Here is a 21101-nt window from a genome sequence, read left to right on the forward strand (position 1 = left end):
AGCTGCTCCAGAGCTGGCTTCACAAGACTCCATTCACAGAGTTTTGAATTTGTTTTTATGTCATTTCTTTGAGGAAAACAAAACAAAACAAAACTGAGGGCCCGTGGTCAGCAGCATGAGTGGCTTTTGTGGAGGGGAAGGAGTTGGGTGGAGGGGTGGCCTGGAGAGGTGGCCTTCTGGGATCACTTCTGGCAAGTGAGTCCCTCAGGGACTGCAGTGAGGGATGCAGCAAGCCTGTGCATGGCAGATGGGATGAGCTTCGAGAGAGCAGGGCTGGGGTGCTGTGCACCCCTAGGACACAGAGGCGAGGCTGCGGGGCCCCTCCTCACCCGTTGCATCTGTCTGCTGTCTCCTTTGCCCCTGCCATGTGTTTGGCCGGAGACCGAGTGCTCGGCTTTGATGTGGATTTGAGTCCCTGCTGGAGTTGCATCCAGGCCTCTGAGCTGTGGGAGAGGTCAGGAGCTTCCGGGGCCTGGGGTTCTGCACCAGACCCTTGCTGGTGGGGAATCAGGCAGCAGAGAAGGCTCTGGAAGTGGCCGCTTCGAGTGGGGAACAGCGTCCACCAGAGCTGCTTTCGCCCAACCGCTGTGCTGTGGTCAGCTGAGCCCTGCTGAGAAGGAGAAACCAAGTCAACAGCAGGAAGATGGGTGACCTCGAGGGCATCGTATTCAGTGAGATAAATCCAACACCTGGGCTCCAACAGCACGTGGTTTCTCTTCCATGAGACACCCAAAGTGTAGTAATTAGTGAGCAAAATAAAAGATACTGGGAAACAGGGAGATAGAACTTTTGCAAAGGAGAAGGGGACAAGGGAGGAGAAGTAAAAGCAGTGGCGATACGTCCTGCACTTGTACAGATCGCCACGGGAACGTAACCATATGGACTCAGAAAAATAAAAACAAATTTTTAAATCCAGATTTAAAAGAAAAAAAAAAACATCTGCAGTGACTGTCCTGGGGCGAAAGAGGTTTTGTGTGTTCCCAGAGGTTGGGCAGTTTGGCTCCAGATCAGGGTCCATGAGCAGCCGGCCACGCTCCCGGTCAGAGCGAAAGCGTGCGCGAACGCTGCTTGTGGGCACGTGTGCGTGGCCTCACGGCCTGCTCACTGAGTAAGCGTTTCCTGAACGCCTGGCATGCGGGCCCCACAGGCACAGGGGTGACACAGGCCGGCTGGGCTGAGAAGCCGCTTCCTCCCTCTGATTCCCGCCCTGGGCTTCAGTCTCCTGTCAGACCACAGAGCTCTGCCGGGCCAGGGCCCCCACACCCTCCCTTCCTGGGTGCGGCTGAGGAGGGAGCCTGGAGAAGGCTCCTTCCGCCTGCGCCTGCCGCTGCCTCCTCAGGTGCTTGGCACTTGGTGCGCTGGGTACGTGGCTTCCAAGGCTGCTGTTTGGCTCCTACACCTCCCACGTTTTCCTTTTTCCCAAATAGAAAATATTTGGGAAAACTTGGAGTTGCAGGAAATAATGGAATAAACATCCTTGCCTCCTGGAGGAACATACAACATCCGGACACCTGCTTCCGGTCCGATGGGGGCTGCGGAGGCAGGCCCTGAACTGTCCCGATGCATGGTACAGCGTGGCCGGCGGCCGGGTTTCTGTCGGCGCCAGTGTGTCGTTCTCCAGTTTGCCTGCTCCGCTCAGCTGCGTGTGCTCGGGCACAGCCCCGTGGACCCCCATTTGTTTTAGTTTCCGTGTCACGGGAGACCCTTTACCCCTCTCCCCAGGCGAGTCCCTTTGTCATCGCACACGCCTGCATCGGAGCTCCTGGTGACGCACACCTCCAGGTGTGCCCGGGGCTGGCAGGTGTGCACCAGGGCTCGTACCCGCCCAGCCTCCTAACGCGCGCGTGTCATGATGGGTGGCTTCGGGTGGCAGCTGGGCTGGGTTGAGGGGTCCCGGGTGGTTGGCGTGGGTTATTTCTGGGCGTCCCCGAAGAGAGGAGCATGGCCTTCCCAGAGGGATCCACCCTCACCAGGGAGAGCGGGAGAGGCCAGTCTCCGCCTCCTGGCGCTGGGACCTCGTGCTCCCTGGGGAGACCGAGCGGCCCTCAGCAGGGACCGTGTCGGGTGCTGTCTCACCGGGGTCCTGTCTCCTGACGTCTGGCCCTCTTCCCCCCACACAGCAGATTCTCCTCACGGATCAGGCCTGTACACACCTGCATGTGTGTAGAGATGTCTGTGCCTATGTGTGTACAGTCTGTTGGCTCTATTTCTCTGGGGAATTCTGATGCACAAATATTCTACGTTTCTTCCCATCTGAGTGGAAAAAATGAAAAAACGAGTTTGACAGCAGGGCCACGGCCTGCCCGTGGACAGGGATGCTTTCTGGACACCAAGGCTCAACATCTTCCCTCTCCAGGGTGCTTGGATTCTGGCCTCAGGAGCCCCTTTTCCTGTCCTGTGGTCTTTCCGCCCCTCCTGCAGTGAAGTTGCATTTCAGCCTCAGCCTAATGTGGGCAGCTCCCCGGCAGTTCCCCCAAGTCTTGACTCCTTGCTGTGTATCTTAGTCCACTTTCTGTTCCCATAGCGGAATACCCCAGGCCAGACACTTTAGAAAGGAAAGAGGCAGGAGCGTGTGAAGAGCCCCCGTGGGGGCCAGAAGCCCAGGGGTGAGGGGTGGCCCCACTTCTCTCAGGAGCTGCCCAGGGCTCAGAGAACTGCACTGATCCCTGCCCAGGGTGACGCCCGGGACCTGACTGCCCCGTCGCCTCCCTGGGGCCAGCCCTGCCGACAGGAACCTCCAGGGGATGCGTGAGAAGCACACCTGGACCATGGCAGTCCAGGTGTGTCAGGGTCTGTACCCCGTGTCCCCCAAGGCCTCCCGCACTTAGAGTGTGTGTCTCCCTCCTCCCCGGCCATCCCTGTGTGCTTCCTGTGCACCGTGAGGCCAGCACTTCTCCTCCGCCAGGCCCTGTCACCGGCCGCTCCTGCAGGGCAGCTGTGCACGGAAACCTCTACACGGTGTGGCCAAAGTAAACCTCTCCTCCTTTCAGCCGTGTCTTGTTCTGTGTCCCAGCTCCAGGAAAGCGACCCAGACAAGTCTCTCGGCACTGGCGTTGGCACTCGTCCGGGTCCGGTTGCCCCTTTCACCTGGACAGGCGTCCCGCCTCCCCTGGCCCCTGTTCGTTGCACTCCCTGGGCCTTATCCTCCGCCCAACCGAGCTTGCTGTGTGCATCCCGGTGGGGACAGCCCTGCCTCTCCTTTCCCGAGCCGACTCCAGGCCCTTCCTCCAGCATCGGCTCCGCCTCTCCGCGTGGGGCGTCCTCTCCTGTCTGTGGTTCTTCCACACCTGGTGACAGTGTCCTTCCGGCCCCATCTCTGCCCTTCCTACGCTTTCCAGTTCAGCTGCCCGGGCCTGTTAGCCTTTCCATTGAGCAGATTAGCACTGGAGACACGACTGAAGGTGTGTTTAATCTTAGAAAAGAAATTGGCTTTTCAAGAGTCTTAACAGAGGTGTGCCAAGGAATATTCATTGTTTTTAATCAGGAAGTCTTATCTGTTCTCGGAAGGAAACACTACTCGGAAACTCTTTTGACTTTACTCTCTACACTTCTTCGGAGTAATTCACCTGAAGGTGATTAAATACTGCCTTTAATTTAGACCTGGCTAATTAAGATCCAGCTTTTCCTAATCATACGAGTTAGGGATGCATCCTCCCTGACTATCTGGCCAATCTCTATTAAGCACAGTAAACGACCGGGCTACATTTCCTCAGCTTATTCACTCCAAAATGACCACTGGCTTCAGAGTGCCCTGGAGACGCTAGTTAAAATACAAATTCCCAAAGCCAGGTGTGGTGGCGCATGCCTGTAATCCTGGCACTTGGGAGGCTGAGGCAGGAGGAGCACCTTGAATTTGAGGGCAGCCTCGGCTGCATGGTGAGTTCAAGTCCAGCCTGAACTACATAGAATGACCCTGTTTCCAAAGACCATTAAAAAAGATTTCTGGACTTCACCCTAGAGCCTATGACCAACTCTGGGGGACTGGGGGCTGGGAATCTGTCTTGGAGCGAGCTGTCCGGTGAGACTGACTGCCATATCGGATCAGTGCGACCCAGTGTGGCAGGCCTCCAAGGTGCTGGTAATTACTGGGCCCTTGAGATGTAGCCAGTGTGCTCAGTACAGAGCCCACCCCGGATTTCAGAGACACACGCAGCACCCTCAGAACAGTAAAGGAGCGCATTCATTCACGTTTGTTGGGTGTTGATTGTTCCATGTTGAAACAATACTTTGGCTATGTTGGGTTAAAGGAGTTATGAAAATTAATGGTACCTGTTTCTTTTACTTCTGGGTGTGGCTTCCGCCCCCGTCTCTCCCCAGGACTGTGGTTGTCTGAGGCTGAGACTGAGACCGTGTTGCTTCTCTGTGGAGAATTTCAGAGTTGGTCACGAAGCGTCTGTTGGGACAGGGGAGAGGGTGAGGTTGGTGGGCAGCGCCTGGCTCCCCCTTCCTCCTCCCCAGGCCTCTGTTTCTCCTCATGATGGAAGCAGAGTACTTGGAGTCCTCTCCTTCCTCCCCTTGGGTCTCAGTGGTGGGGGCACGGGGCTTGGTCGTGCCCTTGCGTGACAGTGACCGTGGAGGCTTCCGCAGTTGGGGCAGGAAATGATGCCCCTCGTGGCTTGCTGAGCGACAGGGCAGACGCCTCTTGAGGCCCAGCTTCTGGTCCCCGAGCTAGGATGCCCTGCTCACCCTGCAAGCTCCGCTCCCCCATCTTGCTCCCAGCTCTGCCCACAAGTCCCTCAGTTCACTCAGCTTTTATCCCGACGCCTGCAATTCATGACCCGACTCCAGAAATACCAGACTAAACTCTTTTTCTTTAAAATGGAAAACACTGGCCTTATTCAAATACTACCCGTGCATTAAAAAAAAAAAAACAGAAGTAAATGTTTTATTCTTCCAGCTGAATTCTAGTACAACAGGGGCAATGAAACAGTCATACCCTAGGGGTAAAAATCAGTTAAAGATTAAAAATAGAATGGATAAAAATGACCCAAAGAGAAAATTGTGTAAATCCATTCTGAAGCCTCAGGAAGTCCTAGAATACAGACACCCCCCACCCCTTCCTGAGCGCTGTGGGGAGTTTGCAGTCACAGAGGGGGTGGCACCCCCTGCCCAGCGGAGCCCCCAGTTCCTGTCTCTGCACTGGGCTCAAGGACCGCCCCTCCCCAGACGTCTGCAGGATGAGGGTCGAGCACTGGGCTCCACACATGCCAGGCAGCTGCTGTGCATTGGCCATGTGGCGGCATTTATTAGGCACCAGCTGTGTACCAGGCAGGAACTAAAGTGGCCTCCCTGCCTCTGGGGAGCTGACGCTGCAGGTGGAGGGGACCAGGTGGTAACCAGACCCTCTGGGGTAGAGTGGGCACCAGGCAGGCTGGGCAGTGTGGGCGGGTGACCTGGCACTGGGCCCGAGGGCCCAGGAGCCTCCCTGCATCCTGGAGGCGCAGTGACCTCACACAGCAGCCGTGGGCTCTGCAGGACAGGGTGTGCCTGCAGGCGGTGGGCTCCAGGTGAGGATTCGCCAGGCCGAAGGAGACTCTCAGCCAGGAAGAAAAGGGTCCCAGTCACTGTTCGGCCTCCGGGCTTTAATGAGGAGGCCTGGGGCAAGGTGTGGCCCAGAGGGAGAGGAGAGAAGGGGCTGCCAGGGGCTGCACAGAGGCCACAGCCACCCTTCATGCAGGTGGGTGCTCCCCGCTCTGTGGCTCCCTCATTCAGAGCTCAGTGCGAATGGCACCTCCACAGAGGTCCTCCCTGGCCAGCCTGACTTCCTTGCTGGCCCTTGTCACTGCCTGGAACTGTCCTCAGTGCCTTGGGGGGTGTGCTTCACCGTCTCCTTTAGAATGAAGCTGCCAAGCCCAGTCGTGGGGGTGCACACCTGTGATCCGATCCCAGCACTCTGGGGGGCTGAGGCAGGAGGATCGAACATGCAGGCCCAGCCCGGGCAACTTAGCAACTGAGTGAGACTCAGTCTCAAAATAAAAAATAAAAGGGGGCTGCTGTGTAGCTCAGTGCAAAGGCCCTGTGTTCAGCCCCTTTGCCAAGAGGGCAGAAAACTTGTTTCCCAAGTACACAGGAAAGTAGTGAGTCCTCCCAAGTTCTTACTTCACTTTTGGCTGTTTGAGTTCCATGCACTCATCTGTGGTCCAAAAATGTGCCGTGGAATATTCCAGAAATAAATAAGGTAGATGCTTTCAGGCCCTGGCCCTCTGAGAAGTGGGAGGAAAGCCAAACCTCCCGTCAGCCCTGCTGGATGCAAATCCTCCCTTGGGCTGCGTCCCCACGGTGCCTGCGATGCCCACTGGTCACTCAGTGGCCCTAAGGTCACACGCTGGACGGCACTGTATCCCTGGGGCTGGCAGTCCGGGATGCCAGGGAGAAGTCAGGGCCACTTCCTTTCAGCAAACAGACGGAAGATATGATTTACGGAGGGGAAGTTGTGTGCTGTAGTTGCTGAGATAAGAGGGAAACATGAATCTTTTATCCATGGAACCATGAAGAAGGAGAAAGGAACCCATTCTGGCTTGTTTTTTGTTTGTTTTCTTTTTTGTTTTTCAAGACAGGGCCTCCCTGTGTGTCCAGCCCGGCCTCAAACTCTCTGTGATGATCCTTCTGCCTCAGCCTTCCAGGTGCCAGGATTACAGGTGTGCACCACCACGCCCAGCATTTCATTCTTGTTTTGTTGTTGTGCTTTAGGCTGCAAAAGTCGTGGGCACCATGCACGGTGAACACTGAGTCAGGATGGAGAAGGCGCTGAATAGTGGGGTCCAGCACTAGCCAGGTTTCTATCGTGGATTTCCCCAACCTGGAGTGGCTGCCCCATGCCCCCCACATTCCTTGTCATGGTGACAGGTTCAGTCCCTTCCTGGGGAGCTGAGGCAGGGCCACCTGAGTCACAGCTTTTCAAAGTACAGGCTCCGTCCTGCCAGACATTGTAACATCAGATGAGTGATGCCCTGCTTAAAAATAAAACAGAACAGAGTGAAAACAGCGCATGTCACCTCTGGGAAGCATAAGTCTCATTTTTGGAAATAACTATGCAAGCCATGCTTAGTGGTGCACACCTGTGATCGGATCCCAGCACCCTAGAGGCCGAGGCAGGAGGATCGCCGAAGTCCCAGGCCAGTCTGGGCTACGTAGTGAGTCCAGGGGCAGCCTGAATTACAAAGCGAGACCCTGTCTCAAAACCACCCCCCCAAAAAGAAAAATAGAAGTAACGACTCGGAGGGAAGGACTCCACTTTTCACTGGCCAGAGGCTGAAGTGGCCGGGAGCTCTGTTTGGTCAGGGTGGGGCTGTGAAGGGAGCGCCCTTCCTCCAAGGCCCGCGAGCAGGCGCAGTTTCCACCCCGGGCCGGGCGCAGGACTGAAGAAGAGACGCTGTCTTCTGTTAGCTGGAAGACGTGAACAGCTGTCCCCTGCAGCGGGGACCCGGGCTCCTGCGGCTCCACGGGCTCGCACAGGATTGTTTACTCACACACGCGTTCACACACTCACGGAGTGCACTAAATACACCCGCACACACCGCGTGCACAAATACGAACACGCAACATGCTCCTGAGCATACACATGCACAGCACACGTACACACGTGGACACACATGCGTGCACACATACGGCCCAGCACACCTAGACACACAGTCATAGTCAGGCGAAGACCCGCGCCCACGCGGGAGGGCGCGCCCCAACCTCCTCCCGGAGCCGCCGGCTGTGCTGTGTGGCGCTCAGTGAGGGGAAGCCACGCCAGGCTGGACGCGTCCGCAGGACACCTTTCCTGAGGTGCCCGAGCGGGCTTTCGAAAATGCCCCTTTCAAATCGGCCCTCGACGGCGGGGATTCCGCTTGCTGGTGGTGCGCTTCCCTAAGGGCCTCCCGTCCTTCCTCGCCTGGAGATGCTGTGAACAGGTCACAGCCCGAGGCGGCCAGCTCTGTCCCTGTGTCCCCAGAAGATCCCATACAGCACAGAGAAGGCGCCCGGCCCCCGGCCGGCAGCTGGGTTTGCGGGGGGCCCCGGGCTGTGTCCAGGCGGCAGGGTGGGGAGTGGACGGGCCCCACGCCGCGGCATCTGGGGACTGAGCACAGCGCCGAGGGCTCAGGATGGTCCTCGGGCAGCCAGCCAGTTCTGAGCCACCCAGGGTCCATGGAAAACGAGGTCCCTGCGCTGTGGCTGTGCTCCACGTCCCCTGACCCACCCAGGGCACACGGGGAGACGGGCGCCCCTCATCGGGACCCGGTCCTCACCCCGGCCGTGGGGGACACATGTCACCCCGCCACGTACAGGCACGAGACCTGTCATGCCTGTTCTTAGTTCTCATTTTTATCAGTCCGTGCCTGTAGTACGCAGTGGCTCTGTTTCTCCCGCGGAGCTGGTCCGTGTACACAGCGCACCTGAATTCCTCCTCCCCCCTGTCCGTGTCTTGCTCTAGCTCCCTGTTCCTATTGTCTTTTATTTCGCTCTTTAATTTGTTTATATTTTGGGTTTCTCATATGAGAGAATGCATGAGATACTGCTTTGTGAGTCTGATTTAGTTCACTTAACATCGTGGTCTCAAGGTGCATCCACTTCCTACTGATGACTCGTTTATCCTTCTTTATGGCAGAGTAGTACTCCCTCATGATGTATAAATACCACATTTTCTTTATCAGTTCATCTGTTGATGGACACAGAGTCCATGTCTAAGATTTGGGCATTATGAATTATGCTGCTATATGGGTCACTGTAATTGTCTTTAACTCTGGGGAAGACACCGGGATCTTGGTCAGAAACGTGGCCCCTCTTTACTGCCTTTAGATGTGGTCTTCATATATGTCTCACCTCTGCCTGGGTGAGGGGAAGACTCTGCCGCAGCTTCTGGAAGGGGTCTGAGTCATGGCGTCTCTCCTAGGAGTGCAACTCCAGGAACATCTCCCAGGGCTTCTCCTGTACCGGAAGCCCTGGCTGCCACAATCTGGGAGACAGCAGCTCCCGGGGAAGCACGCATCACCGAGTCTGCAGGTCCGGGTGGGCTGAACACAGCCAGGGAGGAAGCAGGTCTCACTGCTGTCCTGGTGTGGGTCTGGGATAGGTAGTTATGTCACCACTGGGGACTGCTGAAAGGCGATGGGGACCTCCACTCGGCCCCGACAGGTTCCTGACACCTTGCTGCAGAAGAGCGTTTTGGGACACAGTGGCAGGAAGCATGGGCTGATGGGTCAGGCAGAGTTAGCATAAGTGGGCCTTTCTCGTTCTCACAGTTCCGGTTTGCAAGGTGGCAGGAGGAGTCCTTGTCCGGGAGGGGATGGTGTGGTCCCTGCGTGGTGACTGCTTCTGCTTCGGGCAGCCTCAGTTGTGCAAAGGCCCTGCTGGAATCCAAGGGGATCTCAGGTTTAGGGCAGTGTCTGGGGACCGCTGGACCCGCTGGAAGGAAGTTAAATGCGCCTGGGCCAGCCTTGTCCTGGTCAGCCTCAAAGAGGAGCAGGTCGGGTAACTTCAGGGCTGGTCAGCTACATGGTGATGGCTTTCGGACAGACACCCCGCAAATGATGGGCCGGCTGCACCCACAGCTCAGCGGGTGAGGGCCTGACCCAAAGCTGTGAGGTGAAAAAGGAGAGAGACAACACAGAGGCAGGAATGTCACCCTTTAGCCCACTTTAAGTTACCCACCGGGCACCAGGAGGGCTGAGCCAAGTGTCACTGTTTTGCAAAGGCAGCTTTTAGTCCCCAACTGCCCACTAAGAGAGCGCAAATCAAGCTTTTTGTGGGTAATGGCAAGGCCCGGGCGTGGGTCTGTCCCTGTCCCTCTGTGACGGTCCCCGGAGCTGTATTCTCTTGTCTCCCTTATTCTAGCTGGGCCTAGGGATGCTCCTGGCCTTTGAGGTCAGTAAAACTGGTTCCTGCACCATCCTTTAGTCTGGGATAGTCTGGATCATTCTGCTTGCCCCTCGACCTCCTGCTGGCCTGGTAGTCACGGGTCTTCCTGCTTCTTTTTGGAATATTTTTTATGTTTTTCAGCAGAAAACAGAATACAGGCCCCCCCCCAGCTGGCTTCGCAGCTTGCTGTGCAGGGGAAGTGAAACCGATTCCTGTGCCCTGGGTCCCCCGCCCTCTGGAGGCTCTGGGACACCGACACTGGAAGTAGACTCACTTGCCAAATTGCTGTCCCCCGGGACCCAGTTGGGCCCTGACCCCGCTTGATTTCCCACCTCTCTGTGCGTTGCATTGTCCCTGGAAATGCCCCCTGGTGTACAAGACCTCCTGTACCCGCCTCCCTCGCCTGCCTGCATGGTGACCGTGTCCGCCAGCCAGGCTCAGGGACAGCCGCCAAGTCCTCCCCATGGACCTGCCCCTGTGCCCTGGCCTCTCCCCACTCCACCTCCAGGGCGGCCTCTTCCTGCCCAGCGCACACCTCCAGGCTCTCCGGACGATGCTGTCCTCGGCAGGTCACCTGCCCCACAGCCCGACCAGCGCTCCCGCACCCTCCCTGCTTCCAGGTGACCCCCACGGCCCTCCTAGGCTGGCGCCCTGGAGCCCATCTTATGGGGGAGGGAGCGGTGGCTTTGGAGGAAGCCCCAGGGCCCCCCACTGCAGGTTGAGAGCTGGAGCCCAATCCTGTGGTAGCTGGCACTGCAGGCCAGAGACTCGGAGTCCCCAACCTGCCACTTCACAGCTTGACCCCAGGGAAGAGAGGGGAGGAAGGCAAGCGCCCCAGCTGCTCTGTCCAGCCAGCAGGAGGCGGCGTGGACAGTCCGCTTCTCCCCGTCACCTCTCACTGGCCTGGATTTCTAGAAGATGCAGCAAGTCCCCTGGGCCAGTCTCCCGGGCCCCCTGCGCACTGGGCCTGTAGCGAGCTGTGACCACTATCCCCTTTGACCGGGCACTCAGCACTGGTCTGGGCCCCCTTCCATAGCAGCCTGTCAGCCTCGCTCTGATGGGGAAACTGAGGCTGGGCCAAGCCAAGGTGCCGTCGGCTGTGTCTGGGTCTGGCCTCACTCCAAGCCAGCTCAGCTCTGCAAAACCCCAGGTGCCCGGGCAAGGTGACCCTTTGTGCCTGCCGCTCGAACCCCAGTTTCCAGACAGCAGGAACTTCATGGGGTCAGGGAGGACTGATCTGTAAAAATGGTGTCGTGAAACTGATTCATTTCTTTCACTGGTCCAAGCAGGACCCCTGTCCTTCAAAAAAACCCAGAATTGTGCAGCCTTTTCTCAGCTCCTGCTTGCCTTCCTAATGAGCTCGCAGCCAGCCGGGCCAGGCCTCTCCCTGGGCCCAACAGGACGAGGAATGTCCATGGATTGTGGCCTGTATGTCACAGCAGTACTCGCAGAGTTGGCAGGAGTCTTGGGGACACTGCCCTCCTCACAGAAGGCCTGCACCGAGCAGTGGGACCAGACAGGCACCTGCACCCCCGACACAGGGTTGAGGGTCTTCGGGTCTGCATGGACCAGAAGGGCGGAGGGGCAGCTTCGAGGCCTTTGGGGGCGTGGGGAAGGGGGCGGTGCCAAAGCTCACAGCTCCGTGAAGAAGTGAATGACCTTCCCCGGCATCTCCAGCCAGTAGCTGGGCTACTCTGGAGCCCCACCAAGCTGCCACAGTGCATGACACATGCGGTTCTGGCTCGGGCGCCCTAGGAAAGTGCTACTAGGTTCCACTGTGCCCACAGGTGCCAAGCTGCAGTGCCTCTCGGGCGTCTCCGTCTCCTCTGTCCTGAGCCGCCAGATCGCCACCAGCCAGGTGTTTGCATAGGTGACAGACGTTTGCGTGCAAACGCAACACCCCAGCCATCAGTGCTGCCCAACGGCCTGAACCAGCCTGGTGGGCACTTGAGGCAAAGGAAGGAGTGGGTGCCCAGCCCACTGGGCCCCCAAGTCCGGCTGTCTCCAGGTGCTTGCGGGACCCGAGAGCCACCGGCTGACCTGAGCTTCAATGGGGAGCTGCTGTTAGCGGGAGGGGGTGGAGGGGTGTGGTGAGTGCAGTCAGCCCCCGGAAACTGTCCCGTCCCCGACTCAGTGCTCCTGTGTGCCCGACGTGCGCCTGGCCATGCTCAATGCTTCCCCTGGGCTCCCCGCCCTCCAGCTGCCCTGGGAATAGCTCTGCGCCTGACCCCCTTTACAGACGGGGACACCGGGGCCTGGGAGGCCAGGTGACACAGGCAAAGTTAACGTGCTGGCGTGTCACTGCAGAGCGCTGGGCTGGGCAAGGAGGGAGACGCTGAGCCCCCCAGGACCCCTAACCTGGGAGACTGCAGCTGTCCCATCTCTCTGGGCCAGTCCGGCCCGGCCCTCCCCCCGTCCCCTGCCAGGGGCAACTTCCGAGGCACTGAGTGGGGTGCAGGTGCACAGCCCACCATGCCCAGGAAGCCCGGCCGCCCACAGCGGCGCATGGCCCTTCCTTGCCATTGTCCTTGTTCCGCCACATTCACGGGATGCAGCCTGCTTGGTGGCAGCCCCATTCACTCACTGCTGCGCCCCCGCGCCCGCCTGGCTTCCAGAAGCCCCGGCCGTGGTGGAGATGTGAATGGCCCCCGGCTGCAGCTGGCCCTGGAAGGGAGCCCCAGCAGCCTCAGCCAGCCCCCCGGGGGGGCTCTGGGCGGCTTCGCCCCCCAGCAGGGCTCGAGTTCCCTCCTCCTGTTTGCAGCCTCCCAGACACTGGGGTGTGCAGTGTCCTCCCCATCACAGGCTGCTGCAGTCACCCAGAGCCAAGTGCCCAGCTGCAGGTTGCTGTCCTCTACCTCTGGGCCCACACTGAGCTCTTATGTTGCTGCTGCAGGCCGAGGGCCAGGACCCTCCATGGGAAGATCAGTGGGGCGGCAGGTGCAGGCAGCAGAAGGCTACGCAGCTTCCTGTGACCCAGAGGATCCCTGAGTCCCCCTCATTCCTCATGCCCGAGTTCATTTGCTCCTTCTCTAGATAGAGCTGAGCATCTACTACATCAACTGGTGAGCCACAAAGTGCAGACAGAGTCCCTGCTCTGGGCTGGGGATGAGCTCAGGGAGACCAGGTGTCTCGCATGTGGGGGTCAGGGCTGAGGTCCCTTGCACCCCCCAAAATCTTTGCCCTTTCAGAGTCAGCATTCCACAAGTACAGTGAGTCCTCTGTGGTCAGCTGCTAGGAGGGCGTGTGTGTGTGTGTGTGTGTGTGTGTGTCTCTCAGAAGCAGGGAAGGGCGGGGACAACCCAGTCCCGAGTTGTCCTGGTAACCACGCCAGTGACTGACATTTTGGATCGCACCTGCTTTCTCCTGTACAGTCGTCCACAGGGACCTTTAGCTGAGCAGGGCGGCTTGGGTGGGGGCCATGGGGCTCCAGAAGGGGACCTCCCAACGGTCCTGTGTCCTCCAGTGGCTCCAGGCGGGCCCAGGACCACACTTGGGCTCCTGTCCAGCGCAGGCCTCGGCTGTGGAGCCCTGAAGCCAGGCTCCCACCCTGGGTGGCTGCAGGGTCCCGGGGGATTTGGCCGCAGCCAGAGCAGTGATGGCAGGTCTGGGGCGGGGGGACCCAGGCTGCCTTGCAGACTGGAAGTTGCTGGGGTCCACAGACCCCTGGGAGGTCACATAGGTCAGCATCTCAGAGCAAACCCCAGCCCTGGTTCCTAGCTCCCTGACCTTGAGCAAATGACTCAGTGCTCCTGCGCCTCAGTTTCCTCACCTGTAGTTTGGGAATTCGGACACCCACCTTGTAGAGGGTGAGGAGGGCCAGGGGCTGCTCAGAGTCAGTGCTCCATAAGTGGCGTCTGCAGAAGTGTGTCCCTCCCTTTTGCCATGCCGGTGGCTTCTTCAGCAAGTCCTAGTGACCAACCCTTTTCATGAGAGTTCTGGAATTGGGCAGCTGAGGCGGGGGATTGCAAGTTCAAGCTCAGCCTGGACAACTTTGCAAGACCCGGCCTCAAAATGTTCTTGAAGGTTGGGGATGTAGCCCAGTGCGAAGGCCCTGGGTTCAATCCCCAGCACACCAAGAGAGGAAGGGAGGGAGGGACGTAAGGGGGCAAAGCAGCCTGTTGCATTCTCAGCGAGGTGCGCGCTTCTGAGATCCCAGATGATCAGGGCAGTGGAAGTGCTGGGAGTCTAGATTCGGGTTTCCCAGTGGAGAAATAAGCCGGCTGGCCGGTGGAGGCAGCTGTCAGAAGCAGAGGGGGACAGCCCAGGCCCTCCAGGCGTCGGGTTCCACCTCTTCCCGGGCAGGGAAAGGCTGCTGGGCTTCCTTCCGTGTGAGGCCTGTGCCCCGGCAGATTGGCAACATCACAGATGTTTAACTACAGGAAACCAACTCCCCCTTCTAAGACCTTTTCAAACAGTCTTTAAATTTGGTACTTAAAGCTAATTATAGTTGCCTTTAAATATGTCCAAAGGAGGATGCATGACACCACACTGAGGAGCTTGGTTCCTGGCTTCCTCCTTCCTCAAGCCCAGCAACCCTGACCTCATTGGTCCTGCGGGGAGCAGAGAGGGAGAGGAGGCAGGCAGAGCACCCTGGCGGCAGGGCAGTGGGGAGCCTCTCGCAGCAGATGGCGAGCCAGTTGTGTTCTGTAATTACTCGGAGCTGTGAAGTGGTGAAGATACTGAATCACAGACATTCCCCGAAGTGCAGACTGGTTCTCAGTGTGTGGTCCCGGGTCTGGCAGCATCAGCGTGCGCCCCCCAGTACCTATGTGGAACCCCCCCCGCCCCCGCCTTGCAATGTGTCTGTAGTTGGAGGCGGGCTTTAAGAGGAAACCAAGAAAAGGCAGGGTGTTCGCATGGGGCGCTGGGCCCTGCAGGAAGCGACCCCAAGAGCCTGCAGGGGTGACAGGGTCCTGGCGGCACCTGTGGGCCCAGGAGCGAGCCCATTGCCAGATGCAGGGCCTGGCCTGGTGAGCCGAGTGCTTCCATGTGCAGTCTTGATGCGCGTTAGAAACGTTTTTGGTTACGTTATACTTGTAATTATTTAGTCGACACTAGTCAGAAATTATTTCTAAATAAAAATTAAGAAAACAAATTAGAATCTATCTTTGTAGAACGGAACACTTTGGCTGGGTGTTGTGGCCCACGCCTGTCATCCCAGCTGCTCAAGAGGCTGAGGCAGGGAAATCACAAGTTCAGGACCGGCCCCAGCGGAGGCACCATGAGCCTCCTCAACTGCCATGGGAGAGCAAAGAGAGCTAGCAGAGAGAGAAGCCCAGACGCCACATCCCCGAGCCCTGCCGGGTTGGCTTTTCTGCTTCTGCAAGTGGACAGAGGGTGGCACGGAGCTGTTGTCTCCGTCTCCGCCTGTGTGGCTGGCTGTGGTATTACGACACGGTGCCTCCCCGAGGGCTCAGGTGTCCAGAAAAGAGCTGGGAGAGAAAGGAAGTGGAGGAGGCCCCTCTCCTCGGCTAGTTCAAGCACTCACACCTCAGGGTCGTCCCGGGCGGTTGGATGCCACACTGTTGGGCCCGATGCCCACCGCCGCTTGCCCTGGGTGGCTCTTTCCTGCTCTGTCAGCGGCGGGGCTTAGAAACCCGGAAGCCCTGGACGCCCCCTCAGGTGACATACATCTGCTGTGGGGCCAGGGATTCCAGGGTCAGTTTTCCTGCTCGAAATCAGTGTTAATGAACCCTCGGCGCTGGCGAAAAGCGCCCAGAGGCTCCTGGCCTTTTCTCTTCCCGAGATTGCTTGGCAACACTGGCTCTCTCCTTACGAGGACGCCGTCTCTGGGTCCATGGGGCCTCATGTGAACTAGCAGCCTCTGCAAAGCCCTTCCTGAGGAGCCGCCTTCTGGGACTCTGGGTGAACACGGAGTTGCAGGGACACTGATCGGCCCACATGGCCCCTTGCCATGCGCTTTCTGCTGCCTGTGACCATCTGGGAAGTCTCCAGAGCTCCGTCAGGAGGGGCTTTCCTACTTCCTCCCATACTGTCAACTCATCCGTTCATTCTCAGAACAAAGGTCTATTGAGCATCTGCTTTGTGCATCCTTTTGCAAGCCCTGGAGCTCTAGCTCTGAAAAGTGGACGCCTTTGCTTTCCGGCACTCGCTCTTGCCAGTGAGGTCTGAAAAGCGTGAGGCCTGGCGCCGGTCCCGCCTCTGCTGTCACGGGAGCCCCCCATCCGGGCCGACTTCCTGTGGCACAGTGGGCAGCTGAGGCCAGCTGGCAGGTGCTGGGAGGAGCTCGGGGAGCCGCGACTGGCACGGAGTGCTCTTCGGCCCCTCCTGGGTATTATGACTCAGGCGTGGGCGGGTCCGACAGCGCCTTGCTCGTAGAGGGGTTCAGCAGTGCCTACACTCGTGCTACTGCTTACAGGAAGGGAGTCATTGACATAAAGCATCTGGCGTCCAGCATGGTGAGCGCAGCACAGCCGCTGTTGGACATGGAGCACTCAAGGGAAACGGGAGGTTGGGCGCTGGCCTTCTGTCTCCTCAAATGCACGGTGCCCCAGTCCTTGGACAGTGACAGTAGCACTGCAGAGCCCCGGGCCAACGGGTGCCTGGCCCCCAAGAGTTGAGCTTCCATAGCCTAGTCTCACCCGGGGCCCAAGTGCTGCCCTTGGCAGGGCGGAGCCTCTGTGACTCGGATCAGAGCACATGGCCACGGCTGAAGCCCAGTGCCTGTGGACCATGCCCAGGGTCCAAGGCCCAGTGATCACATCCGCTCCTGCCTGGAAGGCAGGCAGGACCAGGGAGGCCAGGTGCCAGGGAGGGACACTGGCTGTCGCCGACTGTGCTCGGGTCTTCCCGGCCAGGTCATTCTGGAAGCTGAGGCTTCGAGACCCGCACATGGGTCACGACAGGGACGGGGCCGGGGCCGGTGCCGGTGCCCGGGTCTCTGCCCCTCACTATGTCCCCATGGGGAGGACAAGCCCAGCGCTGGTGGTGTCGGCCTGCGGGTAACCAACAGTCAGTCATTTACCAGTTATTCTCAGTCTGGGAAATTCTCCCAGGCCAATCGGTTTTACCAAGCAGAATCTTAAAATGCAAAGGTTGACATTCCTTGTCCGCAGTGCTTGGGACCAGAAGTGTTTGGGATGTGGATTTTGGAGCATTTGCATGCATGTCATGAGCTGTCTTGGGGATGGGACTCAGATCTGAGCACGGAAGTCATTTCCGTTTCCTGCACACCCTATGCTCACGTGGGAGAGCATTTTATACAATGTTTCCAGTTCATGGCGGGAGTGTGAACTCTTACTTGAGATCAGGTGTGGAATTTTTCCACCTGTGATGTTATGTTGCTGCTGAGAAATCTTTCAGATTTCAGGGCATTTGGGGTTAGAGATGCTCGGCCTGTGCACGGAGCCCTGGCTGCTCTGGACCCTGCCCAACAGCCCCACCCCAGGGCTGCCCACCTGCCCCTCCTGTCTATTGCTGGGTCACAAACCACCCCAAAACTTGGTGGCACAAAGCAGCCACAAGGCACCGCGTGCCTGGGTGCTGTGGGTGGGCAGTGGACGGTCTCCCTGACTGCCCGGAGCTGCGGTCCCTGTGTGGCTGGCACTCGGGGACCAGACGGGCCTTTTCCATGCCTCGCCTGCAGGGGGCAGAGCAGGGTGGGGAGGGTGGGGACATGGGCTTCACGCTGGGCACCAGACCTTGGTTGGCACCACTCCCTCCACCGCTGCTGGCGAGCCAGGCCTGGGGAGACCCACGCTGCAGAGGGGTGCAGGTATGGGGGACCAGCAGCTCCCTCCACCCTCGCCAGCCCTGTGTGAGGCTAATGAGTGAGAGGTGCTTCCTGTCCCCAGGAGACACGTGAGGCACCGCTCTGCACTGTGAGCCTGTCCATGTGAGTGTCGAGGGGGCGACTGGGCATCGGACACGTGGGTTCCGAGGCTTGCGGTCACACCGCCTCTTGCTGTCCTGGTCACTGCTCCATCCTCACCACTGTTGCCATCCCAGGGACCACAAGTGAGGCAGGCACAGAGCTCTGGCGCAGGATGCAGTGTCACCGGGTATCCTGTGGGTGCCAGCGCCTCTGGGCCCCTGGTGTGGTGCCCCATGCTCGTTTTGCAATGAATCCTGCAGACCAGGCACAGGGCCAGCTTCCTGGGTTCCCCCATCTACTCTCCTGCGCCCTAAGGCCACCACAGTCTGGCCCGAGGAGAATCTGTGGGCTCTGAGTCCTTGTGGAGCAGTGGACTCCAGAGTTGAAAAAACCAAGTGCAAAGTAGATAGGACAGCTGTGCCATGCGGAGTGGTGGTGGTGCCATTCAGGGGAAGGCATGGTTCTTCTACTCTGTGGTGGGACCGTGTGCGGGCCTGAAGGGTTGTCACCTTGTACCTGAAGAGGTGGAGGTGGAGGATCCCGGGTGGCCCCGCCCAAGGAAAGGTTGGGGCACAAAGGAAGAGTGACTCACTGGTTTCCCAAAAGCCTTTTATCATGAAGGGGTGAGGATAAGGTTCGAAAAGCGGAGTGTTGCCAGACCAAGAATGCCCAAAGACCCATGTGGCGCTCAGCCTTCCCATTGCTAGGAGGAAATGCTTGGGGAGGAAATGCAAGTTAAAGGAAGAGAGGTTTATTTGGCTCATGGCTTTAGGGGGTGCAGTCCATGGTCCATGGCTCGGAGGCAGAAATGTCATGGTGGAATGGCCTGGTGGAGGAAAGCTGCTTGACCCATGGCAACCAGGAAGCAGAGGGGGAGCCAGAGTGAGCGCTCCACCTCCAGGCCCCACCTCCTAACAGCACGTTCCGCTGGGAAGCCTCCATGGATGAGTCCACTGATGAGTACGCACCCCAGGATCCCATCACCCTTCAAAAGCCCCACCTCTGAGCACACGAGACTCTGGGGAGCCACCTTAGATCTAAACCATAACGCCAGGTACATGGACGGGGACGTGTTCTTGGGCAGGAGGGAAACCAGGACAGCGCGGCCCCAGCGCCTCTAGTTTCTCCATGATTTTAACCCCAATTCACATCGGTTCCTTTCTGTTAGAAGGAGGCCCACACTGCACAGGTCCAGGCACTCAGGCCACAGGGAGGTCACCGCTGCATGCAGGTCTCACACCCTTGGGTCCTGGAGACCAAGGTGGCAGCAGAGCTGGGCAGAGAACCGGGAGGGCAGGTGTGGATGGCAGTGTGGGCCCGGGGAGAAAGCTGGGGTTCCGAGGGGCACACGCACCTCCCCCAGCAGCGCCCTGCCGCTGGCGATGTCCCCAGAGCACTGACCCTCACCCTCTGTTCCCGCAGCTGGAGCTGTCCAACACAGCCGTCCTGCACCAGATGCGGCGGGACCAGGTGAGCGACGCGTGCCGGGCCAACAGCGCCGCCAGCCGCAAGCGCAGGGTGCTGACGCCCAGCGACCTGAAGCACCTGGTGGTGGACGAGGACCACGGGCTCATCTACTGCTACGTGCCCAAGGTGGCGTGCACCAACTGGAAGCGGCTCATGATGGTGCTGACGGGGCGCGGCAAGTACAGCGACCCCATGGGGATCCCGGCCAGCGAGGCGCACGTCTCGGCCAACCTGAAGACCCTCAACCAGTACAGCATCCCCGAGATCAACCAGCGCTTGAAGCGCTACATGAAGTTCCTGTTCGTGCGCGAGCCCTTCGAGAGGCTGGTGTCGGCCTACCGCAACAAGTTCACGCAGAAGTACAACACCTCCTTCCACAAGCGCTACGGCACCAAGATCATCCGGCGCCAGCGCAAGAATGCCACGCAGGAGGCGCTGCGCAAGGGTGACGACGTCAAGTTCGAGGAGTTCGTGGCCTACCTCATTGACCCGCACACGCAGCGCGAGGAGCCCTTCAATGAGCACTGGCAGACGGTCTACTCCCTGTGCCACCCGTGCCACATCCGCTACGACCTCGTGGGCAAGTACGAGACGCTGGAGGAGGACTCCAATTACGTCCTGCAGCTGGCCGGCGTGAGCAGCTACCTGAAGTTCCCCACCTACGCCAAGTCCACGCGAACTACTGACGAGATGACCACAGAGTTCTTCCAGAACATCAGCTCCGAGCACCAGACGCAGCTCTACGAAGTCTACAAACTCGACTTTTTAATGTTCAATTACTCAGTGCCAAGCTACCTGAAATTGGAGTGAAGGGAGGGCGGGCAGGGAGAGGGAGAGAATCTTGCTTTTTAATTTAAGATTTTTTTATTTGTCAAAAGAATTCTATGGATATTGGGTTAGTTTGTAAATTAATATTTCTTTGGGGGAAGATGCTGTAAGCAGCATGGTGAGAGTTATTTAAGAATCCTTTGCGGGGAAGGGTGCCGTCTCGGTGGAGGACGGGATGGGGTGTCCTTGTCCAGGCGTTCCGTCTGCTTCCCTTGTGTCCTGGTGAATCCCACGAAGTGTGCACCCATAAAGCCTAATGAATATTATTTATAGTTATTTAAACACGGTCTCTGTATAGATTTCTTTCTGTGGAAGCAGCATGTTGGCACCCTCCCGGAAGAAATCTATGGTTCCTGCTTTGCTACAGCTCCTCGGCGCCTGGAGATCTTGCTCCACGCCAAGCTCTCGGCATCAGCGGCATGGGCCTGGTGTGTGTACGGACGCTACCCTTCTCGAAATTCTGCTGGAAAGGAAATAGGTTGCTCTTGTGCTCAGGAAGAGATGTCTTCTTGGGGGATGAATTCCAAACCAATTTCAGTTGACCTGAACATCCCCTGCACTAAAGAAATGTGATTTTTCTTTTTTTTAACCCACAGAGAGAACTGAGGGTAGCAGTTTTTTCACCAGGATTAGCAGCCTGATAGAAGAGGCTTTTTAAGGGAATTCTTAACTGGTACTGCCAGTTTTGGAGAAGGCAAAGTAGCTGTTGCTTTAGAGCCAGTGGGTATTTACTGAGCATCAACTATATTCTAGGCCCATGTGTAGGCCTTGCAGAGGGCGTTGAGCAGGCTCATAGTCTTGGCCCTGGCGAAGGTTTACGTGGAGACAGAGCGTTCAGCTCAGCAGTTAGCAAACTGTGACAGGCCCTGGCTTCAGAAGAGCTCTGGACTCTTCATGAGCAGCCCGCATGGTCTGTGACCCCACACACTGGGATCAGCCACCTCACTTGGTGAGTGATCTGAGCACACTGCTCAATATAAAAAGTGACAAGAACATCCCCACCCTGACCCTGGTTCAGCCTCTTGGTAGCAGCTGCTTTTAACCCCAGAATGTGCTCAGCAGGCTGAGCATGGTGGGTGCTGTGATCAATTAGTGATGTCTGCCTTGGACAGGGAAAGGGACATGCCAGGGA

The 21101-nt window shown here is 58.2% G+C and overlaps 1 protein-coding gene and 1 long non-coding RNA gene across 5 annotated transcripts in view; one reads left to right on the forward strand and one right to left on the reverse strand.

The window, feature by feature from the left end:
- Chst11 (carbohydrate sulfotransferase 11) overlaps positions 1-20251 on the forward strand; it is a 151625-nt gene extending 131374 nt beyond the window's left edge. For all 4 annotated transcript variants that reach the window (XM_004844822.4, XM_004844821.4, XM_087192740.1 and 1 more), the window contains exon 3: positions 19097-20251. In XM_004844822.4, coding sequence (XP_004844879.1) covers positions 19097-19951 — 855 coding nt within the window. In that variant the 3' untranslated portion in view covers positions 19952-20251. The remainder of the gene's footprint in view (positions 1-19096) is intronic.
- LOC147823617 (uncharacterized) lies at positions 33-4682 on the reverse strand. Its single transcript, XR_015443580.1, has 2 exons — positions 4270-4682; positions 33-607 (listed from the first exon to the last, which is right to left on the reverse strand). It is a non-coding gene; the product is annotated as an uncharacterized LOC147823617 (long non-coding RNA).
- Positions 20252-21101: the final 850 nt, after the last annotated feature.

The sequence above is a fragment of the Heterocephalus glaber genome, unplaced genomic scaffold, assembly GCF_053883595.1.
Source record: "Heterocephalus glaber isolate CG9 unplaced genomic scaffold, H.glaber_assembly_v1.0 deba00001572, whole genome shotgun sequence".
In the NCBI taxonomy this organism is placed as follows: domain Eukaryota; kingdom Metazoa; phylum Chordata; class Mammalia; order Rodentia; family Bathyergidae; genus Heterocephalus; species Heterocephalus glaber.